This window comes from Epinephelus fuscoguttatus, linkage group LG4, assembly GCF_011397635.1.
Source record: "Epinephelus fuscoguttatus linkage group LG4, E.fuscoguttatus.final_Chr_v1".
NCBI lineage: Eukaryota > Metazoa > Chordata > Actinopteri > Perciformes > Serranidae > Epinephelus > Epinephelus fuscoguttatus.
In genome coordinates this window covers 29,996,135-30,005,436 of record NC_064755.1, presented here as the reverse complement: position 1 = coordinate 30,005,436, position 9,302 = coordinate 29,996,135, and the positions used below count along the sequence as shown (strand labels likewise).

Below are 9,302 nucleotides of genomic sequence, written 5' to 3'. Positions count from 1 at the left end.
AAACTCGTCTTTCGCTTGGACAAATGTTCTTTACAATAAATGGATAAATATGAACGGTTAGTTGATGACTGGTGTCTGAAAAACAAACTGGGTGACTTATAAAAGACTCAAGCAAGCTAAAATTATGAGAAAATATGTTTTTAACGTTGTAGGAGAGGTGGTGAAACGTACGGAAAATGTCGTCACAGGCCCTTAGGCTCACAACAGAGCTCAGTCTATTAGCCTCATATATATACACACACACAGACGTTGGCCCATACTCAAAGAAGAACCTAATAAAACCATATAAATTAAGAAAATAACCTTAAAAGCCTTGTAAAAACTGAAAATGGAACTGCAACAATAACAGTATCAAAGCTGTGTTGTGTGGCGCCCTGAAGAGGGGAACTAACAGAGAAATGTCACAGAGAAACTTTTGTTTGTGGCATAAGAGCTTAAGACGTCACAGTGAGCATACAGAAGTCAGAGGTTAACACCCCAGAGTACGGAGTAGGCAGTTTCACTCTCTGTAGGCCATGGCCTTGTGCTGATGTCCTCGGGGAAGTATTCTGGGGCATCTTTACACCTCCACTGCTGTTTCCTTCATGTGTAGGTTTTCACTGAGGCCAGGGCCTGTGCTGCAGAGGGAGGAGGAGAGCATTTATTACGGGGGCAAAGGTCAATTATGCTGCAAAAATTATACTATACAATCAATATGTAACATTTCCCCAAGACTCAAAGCTCTACTACACACTTAGTGGCCACCTGAATAGACGAATGAAATCCAATACAACTGACATAAAACTGTATTTATGATGCCAGTAATGTTCAGTTTTTGTTGACACTGTCAGATGTGTTTTATGTTTTAGCTCACAATATAATAGACAAGTACAACGCCTCAAAGTGACTGTCAAAGGTACAGTTAGTTAACTTTAATGAAAATAAGTTTGCGTCATATTTGCTGAATTCAGAATCACAGGAGTCAGATAGTCTGTGAAAAAAAATCCTGTCCCTCCTCTTCAGAGCAGAGGAGTCTCTAAGGCCCCGTTTGTACCGAGCAGTGCGGTACAGTTCAGTTTTCCACTGTGAAAATTTGTGGATGGTACCAATGGAACTGTTCTGTACTGTCCCCATGTTTGGTCCCCCCTCTGTTGGGGTACCTAGCACACAGATCTGGTACTAAAAGGTGGAGCTGTGAACACTGCAGTCTGCTGATTGGTCAATAGAGGACGGTCACTCTGCTCAGGGCGGAGTCGTGGCTGGCTTTGAGGCTCATGTAACCACTGTTCATACTGTGGAGAGTTTTATTAGAGTGTAACTATAAAATGAAAGGATGTTTTGCTGCCTCTCGCAGCAGCTGGAGCTGGGGAAAAATTAATTCACTGGGCCGACTGCCGGCGACTTTTAAGCTGGAACGTTTACTTGTAATGTTACTCAATGTATGAGTTGACGACGTGAATTGATCGACACACCTTAAATTTCAATATGACAACTTTGACCATCACTTTAGTTGTTATATGACATACACTTTTAGTAATGAGTGGATCTTAAAGCATTTACATTTATTAATTTTGACCTGGTTATGTGAACTGCATATATTCTAATCTTCACTCAGAGAAAAAAAAGTGTTGCAGAGCTTCATTCCTGTGAGCTACAGCAACATTAAACCGCTGAGCTTGCCTGAGAAGGACTAAATGCACAAACCTGCTGTATCTAAATATCCCATGGAGAGAGAGTCTCAGTGCAGCCTGTTTTATTTTTTTCTGAAAATATCAGTGTGCAGCCTCGTTCTGTGGACGATAAACGAGGCGCAGACTTCCATCTGTGTCACTGATAATGAGGAAATACAGTGAGTGACAACAACCCCGCCCACATTTAAGGGTATGGTTTGCAGTGGAAACGCTAGGGTCTAGGTACCATGTCTAAAGGGTTACTTTTGGTTCCAAAGGACCCATACTGAAAGTGTTTGGTGGAAATGGGGCTCAATACATAGGGCTGGGTATCCAACATGGTTATGGGGTCACAAGCCTTCTTATTTTAGAGCTAAACAGTACACTGAAAAATGTTTCTGAAAACAACTGAGGTGAGAAATAGGTGAGGCAGTAACAGATTCATATTTGATCGATGCTGCCTAGTTTGACCCACAGTTCACGAACTGTGACTGACACAATTGACAGCGGCATTTGAGACTCCTCAGCTCTGACTGGCTGTTTCATTCACATGCAGTGATGCTTTTAGAGGTGCTATGAGGAAATACAGTAAGCAGAGTAATGTGATTTTTACAGATCAACTGTCTCATACTTCTGTGTGGATACAGTGATAGTTTCAGCCAATGTGATAAAAAGTTATCTTTTTAAAAGTCACCAACTGCAGCTCAAAGTCACACCAAAGAAGGTAACACAATGGTGAGTGAGAGTACGGCCCACTGATGAAAGCCTCTGCATCTGCAGTATTATAAACTAGGTGCTGAGGGAGACATTCCCGGGAAAAATGACAAGTGGAGCACGGTCATTAATAATCCGCTCTCGCACACACCAAAACATACATATATGCACACACCCACCCACACACCCAACCGTCCATGCTGTGTTAACCCTTTTATCTCGCCAGCTGCAGGGCTCATAAAACAAGCTGATATGAATGCCAAACTGCGCTGCCCAACCCACGAAAATGAGCGTTAATCAACCGCCTGAATTTTATTTTCTAGATTTAAATTCAAAAGTAAATGGCTGTTATTGAAATGAATACATTTTAAGCTGTACTATTGCACACAATGTTTCTTTAAGTTATGTCTAACTTAATCATAACATTGCGTTGTTACCATTTGACCCACCTGCCTGAACCTGTAATACCTTCTAGTAAGCTTATCCGAACCAGCAGGTTGTGGGTTGACTCACACATCACTATCAGCCTGGTTTCAAGCCAACAAATATTGCCATAAGTGCCGCCAAAGAGAACAAAACAGAGATTTTTAAGATTGTAACTTAAACTACGACCTCAGTCATAAACATATAATTTAATTTAGTCAGTTCTGACAATGTCAACAAATACTGACCATTATAAAGTTTGTAAAGGCACACATTATGGCTGAGCTGTGCACTGAATTGCATTAGACCGTACAGGTAAAAGTGGCCACTGAGTGTCTATTACAGTCATTTGAGTCGTATAATCATATATAATTATATAATTATTATATAATTATAATTACAGCAACACTGAGTCGAGTCATGTGACGACACAGACTGCAGGAAATATCACATGATGAGAAAAAACGGGTTCTACTGCAACACAGGATACATACAAACATATCACAAACAGTTCCCCTCTTTTTTCAGTGTAAACCTTATAACTTCTCATTAACCCCTTCATTCTGACATGCTTTTTCTCACCAGAGACAACAACTAAAACAATGAGAACACTTTAGCATTGTGAGTATGGACAAAACAGGTGGATGAAGGCCCTTACTGGTGCTACTACACACACATGAAGTGAGACCCATCAGTGAGTTGAGGGGGTGTGTTAGGAGACTGTGGAAGGGGTGGGGAAGAGGACGACGGGCTTTTCACTGCAAAGAAACAGAGCGACATGTCGAACACACGCAGGCACACACACACACAAAAAACCAAGTCAACAACAAGTCAGTGAAGAAGGAACTACAATGATAAATGACTGAGCAAATACATAATGGAGGCAGCTGCAGTTTGATAAACCATAATAAAAAAGCAATGATCTTTAAGAACATGCTCACGCTGGCTTTTGTTATATCATATGCATTCTTCTGATCACCCACCACCTCCTCCCTCTGCTCTCTAGAGATGTACCTGCAACGAGCTTGCTGCGCTTGGAGGCCTCTGCTGCCAGCTCGTAGGAGATATTAATCATCTTCTCTTTCTCCTGTACGGTAACCTCCACTTCAGTGTCCTCCTCCGGGCTCAGAGCCATACTAGGCAGCACATTCTGCATGCTAGGAGCACACATACACATAAAAAACGGTCTCTATAATATGCAGTATACAGCTGTAACTGTAAACATAGCTTCAGGATAAATACAATTACCCTGGGACGGAGATGCTATCTCTTTTAAATCACTTTACAAGTGGTGACATTTAGAATAAAATGTCACAGTGGCGAGGAGATGAGAGCGAAATCTTTTCTGCACATCTAAGACACTGATCTGCATGGGAGGCAGTGTAGCCTCTTCTGAGCCATCTATGGCGATATCCTGATCTGACCCCTAATCTACCCCTCATTTCTAGAGAGAATTTCATGCACGACCTCTGCTGAGAAATATCAGCGCTCCCCTGCAAAGACAGCCCTTAGTCCAAAGGATCCCTACCCAACATCAAGCGTCTTTGTAGATCTGTCCTTGCTCATATAAAGTTACTGATACAGACAGATTACGATGAGGTGTTTACCTGTTTTTGGCTATGAGGGCTTTGATGCGATCAACCTTCCTCTGCTTATCAGCCTCCTGCTCAGGGCTCAGAGCCTCCTCGGGGTCTGACTCCACGTAACGCTCAGGAATCAACACTTTGTCAGGCACAGAGAGCTGAAGAAAGACATACAGAAACACTTTATATAACACACTTTATACAAGCAAATGAAATGCTATGCGCTTTACAAACAAACGCAAAAACCACAAGCTAAAAATGTCAACAACCAAAATATGCAGATATAAATCAGGAAATGACATTCATAAACAAACAACAGATGTTCATCATCGCCATTATCAGTACAGGGAGGCTGCTCCACATTTTTGGGTGTGTCAGAACTAAATGGAGCATCACCGTAGGCTTTGTCCTCGAGCGAGAGACACTTAATGTGAGACACTCTGCAGCCTGCAGAGATCAGTGGGGAACACAAGCTGTAAGATGTTTATTGATGTAAGCCAGAGAAAGGGCGTGAACTCTTGTGAAAACAGCAAGAAGCACCTTAAAATCAAGTGTATGGCTCATGGCAGCCTATGAAATGATTTTAGCATAAGGAGTGTGTACAGTGTAGTGTCATGCACATGCCTTTGGAAATATTCCTGCCTACAGTGTTTTCAACTTTGGATTTTGGGAGATTTACTTCTTTTTTTGTGAGCAAATTTTATTCAGCAATTTGCATATATGATAGTACAGTGGCACAGGGTCATGTTTTTCTTTTTAAACAGAAATATCAACCTTTTTAAATAAATAGATAAAGAATATTGATAAAAAAATAAAAGTCAGCTGGTAATACTAAAGATCAACATGCCAACCGAACCTTGTCTGCATCCTACAAGATCACAATCCCAAATGTATGTACCCACACTGTTACATCTCCACACACAGTTGTGGTCAAACTTATGTACTCTTACTTTTGATAAATGCTGCTGTTGTCCCTGGATTTATATGAGAAGAGGAAGGATCGCCAGCTGCTAGGCTAATTTATACAATGTAAAATGCCATAGGCTTGTGCTAATAATGTTGCATGATGCAAGCATGATGTATTTGTGTGGAAAATGTGTCCAGATAAAGACAAGTGTTTGTCTGTGAATGCTGCGAGTTAAAGTGAAGCTGATATGTGTATTTGTGTTTGAAATCATCTCGATTAAGCCATGTTTAATGTCTGTTTAATGTGTGTTTTGAATCAACTAAACTTTACAGCACTTCACAGAAACCTCCACCGCCAACTTGTGTTTTGGAGGTGTGACTGCAGAGTGACACAGACACACCACCGCACAAGTATAAATGCTCACAACGGCGAAGGCTACGGCATAGGGCCTGCTGCACAATTATAAATCCTGCTTAATGGGTTAGATTGCATTGTTTTAAAGTGGGATATGAGAGGCTGCCACTGTTTGTAAAAATTCTCAGCTGAGCCACAAACAGAAGATTTTATCTTTTCCAGTTTCAGAAATGACATTAAATCCCACAGCCATTACATATTTGAGGGGGGGTGAGCAATTTTCCCCCCCCCCAAAAAGGAGGATTCAACGACAAGCTATGAAAGAGGCAAAAGAAATGACAGTAGTCATTCTAACACCCTCCCTGGGGAAACCAAAGATGAGCTGATGGGTCTAGAGTCAGTTCCAATATCTTTGACATAACATCAAATAAAGATCTCCAGTATTCGACTGGGCTTGGGCATGACCAGAACGTATGAGTCAAGTTCGGTAGACTGACTTCTAACGCAAGTGCTGAATTGCAGCGATGATGATATGAGAAATATGTGAAATATGGTGTCAAATGCACTATGATCCACAGAACTATGGTTCCTCATCTAGCTAACATCAAAGGACAATTATCCTTTTCAAATTTTACCTGTCAAATAGGACAAAAAAAATCCCTTTTAATTCATGCATATTAATTTTGCATGTGTTAAATGAGTTTAATATTGAAGTAACAAGAGGTGTTTTAATTACACTAACACCATGTAATTGTGACCCTTTCATTAATTATTACACTGTATTTAAAAGTACAAAAAACCTGCTTAAAAACAGAGTATTTTTATTAACAATAAAATCCATCACACTATCTGATGTTGGTAAACATTTCCTAAACTATTTGCCTGTAATAGTATTAACCCTCTCAGTCTGATGAGTAGACAGCCAACTGTTGTGCCTTACCTCTCGGTCCACATTTAAATGGTCAGACTGTGAGGCTTCTTTGAGACGGGCGATCTCCTCTGCAGGCGTCTCCTGCTCCCTCACCACCTCCTGCTGCCTGAGTGAGGCCTCCAGCTGCTGAATGTCACTGCTTATCCCCTCATCTCTGCGCCTCACTTGAGACTAAAAACACAGACAAAACAAACAAGACAAAAATGTAGAGAGATCAGATCACATGACCGGATTCCAGGATTTGATATCAGTTTACTCTGAACTTGAATGCTGCCTTGGTGGCCGCAGCGGTCGCTTGATACCTGCACGCTGCGATAATGGTTTTCTTTTGTAAATGAGTGACTGCGAGAGGGTGTGTTCTCCTGGCTGCCACCCCGGATGTGGAGGCCTTTCTTTTTCTCCCTGAGGGCACCCTGCTGGTGGCGGCGGATCCTCTCCAGCTGCTCCTCCACGCTCATCCTGGGCCGGCCGCTCTCTGCAGCACACAGCTGCTGCTCCACCGCACTGCGTGGACGCTCCTGTTAGCCAGATGAGGACAACCACAGATATGCACCCACACCACAGAGGCACATAGAAACACAAACAACACACAAGATAAATAGAAGTTAACAATACTGCATCGTGCTATGAGACAAATGTCACCATGGTGATATTTTACTACACAGACCCGCAGTTTGGGTGTGTAGCTCAGTGGCGTCATGGTGTGGTTCGGTCAGATCTTATAATGCAACATTTGCAGTCAATAGGGTATTGTTGAAAACAGTTTAAATTTAACCAAGTAGAATAATCGCATGTTCTCCAGCATTACTGCACGTACTGGAAAATCATTGTGCTTCTTTAAACAAAGAAGTCAGGAGTGACATAATAACCACATTGTGAAATGGCTCTTTAATGTTCACTCTCCTAGAACCAAAACCTGACTGGCTGCTGTGCGCACACACGCTCCTGCTGGCACACATGGATGCACTCAGAGAGGCTGCGGGGCTGTTAATGCCTGAGCAGGAGAGGCTGATGATGTGAAGTGAACTGAGGAGAAGTTGTTCACTTTCACGTTTGTGGCGTGCTGGAGGGGCTGTCAGATCTGGATTTAGTCCAGAGCCTGAGGACGCAGCCTCCACTGTCCAGATTGTTTGAGAGGCTGGTATCCAAGGGCCTCAGCTGAACTCTAAAAGCCTGTGACACATTCTCTTACAACCAGAGGCTATACGGCCTACAGGGAAGACTACCGTACTGTATGTGTGCATGTGTGTGCAGCTGACATTTTACAGTTCATATGGGTTCATTTATGCTATATGTTCATCTTTTTTCCAAACACAAACACATACAGACACACCAAAAACAGGACACACCCCAGTGTGGTGCGCTAATGACATGGTTAGTATATTTCAGTTGATAGTGTTTGAGGCTGGAAACTGTGTAAACCAAACTTGGCATCTCGTCATGACAGCCTGGCTTTAGGAGCATGAGTCACACCCTGGTCATGTGATGCGTGGCCTCCTCTGCCACTTGTTAACTTCCAGCTTAAAGCTGGAGTAGGCAGTTTTATTTTGGCATCATTGGACACAAATCCCAGAACAAAAGTGGACTGAGAGAACGCTCAACTTCTGCAGCACCTCTTAGCTTTGGTTTTATACGATTTAGAAAAACTAGGCTGTGACGGGAGTCTTTGACAATCACAGGTAATTTCATAGAGAGTGTTGCTATTGTCTGTTCTACAGAGGCAGATGTGCAGAATTCCTGATTAAATGGCGGAGAATCCTGCAGAAAAAGTTGCTATTCCAGCACTGGCAACAACTGTCTGCACTGCAAAGCAGCTCAAAAATGCAGAAAGACTTACCAAGTCTAAAAGAGAGTCTGACAATAAACAAAGCAAAGTGTTTCAGAGATGGAGAGAAAATGTTTTTAGTAGTTTGTAGCCTTCTCCTACTGGAACCAAAAGCTCATAGCTGCAGCTTCAAGGTCACATTTATGTAACTAATGATAGCTAGAGCCTTGAATCACAGTGTGTCCTCTGCTGCACTCTGCACACAGGAAATAACTGCCAGTGCTTGTGTTTAGTCCTTCTCACATTTTAAAATTAGTTGCTGACAACTGATGGAAATATCTTGCAGCCTCCAGTGGTCCAAAAGATTAAAACATGCTAAGAACTATTTACAGTTTCTATTTGACTCACCGTCCTGGGGTCAGGCCTCTTGCCTTTTCTTAAGGTAACATATGAAGCTATGGAGGAAGACTCAGGCACTGGAGATTTGGTCCTGGGTGGGACGATGCCAACTGGGTAGGACCCCCCTTGCAGGTAAAAAAGATAAGAGGTTAGTAAGTGACTTGGTTCAGTGACAAAGCATTTGCTTTTATACAACATATGAGCAGCAATTAACTGAAGACTACAGTATATTTTAGGAACAATAATGTTTTATGTCATTGTTTGCACAATATCAAAATACAGCACGTGCGTGTACTTACAAGTAAAAACTGTCGCATCAGTTCAAGTATTTTTTTAAGTTTCAGGTCTGTGAGACCTTCAAGTTTAACCCCCAGAAGTAAACTCGACCGACAATTACACTATCTCCCGCAGCATTTGCAGCATCGGCAGGCTGCTACTATCGATTGTGTGGCGGTGCGGAACAAATGAGGAGCTACAGTGTAATCATTCAACTTAAGAACACCTGCATCACGCTGCGCAAGCTGTTTCACTAAATTTGGGCCAATTTGCTCTTTTAGAAATTCTGAACCATGTTTTC

The 9,302-nt window shown here is 42.1% G+C and overlaps 1 protein-coding gene across 14 annotated transcripts in view; it reads right to left on the bottom strand.

Moving 5' to 3' along the window:
- LOC125887176 (pleckstrin homology domain-containing family A member 5-like) overlaps nucleotides 1-9,302 on the bottom strand; it is a 116,012-nt gene continuing 106,710 nt past the window's right edge. For 13 of the 14 annotated variants that reach the window (XM_049573805.1, XM_049573808.1, XM_049573809.1 and 10 more), the window contains 7 exons: nucleotides 8,735-8,850; nucleotides 6,864-7,079; nucleotides 6,571-6,732; nucleotides 4,394-4,527; nucleotides 3,801-3,943; nucleotides 3,445-3,544; nucleotides 1-617 (listed from right to left, as the gene is read on the bottom strand). In XM_049573805.1, coding sequence (XP_049429762.1) covers nucleotides 3,453-3,544; nucleotides 3,801-3,943; nucleotides 4,394-4,527; nucleotides 6,571-6,732; nucleotides 6,864-7,079; nucleotides 8,735-8,850 — 863 coding nt within the window. In that variant the 3' untranslated portion in view covers nucleotides 1-617; nucleotides 3,445-3,452. The remainder of the gene's footprint in view (nucleotides 618-3,444; nucleotides 3,545-3,800; nucleotides 3,944-4,393; nucleotides 4,528-6,570; nucleotides 6,733-6,863; nucleotides 7,080-8,734; nucleotides 8,851-9,302) is intronic. The other variant, XM_049573807.1, reaches the window with a different exon arrangement.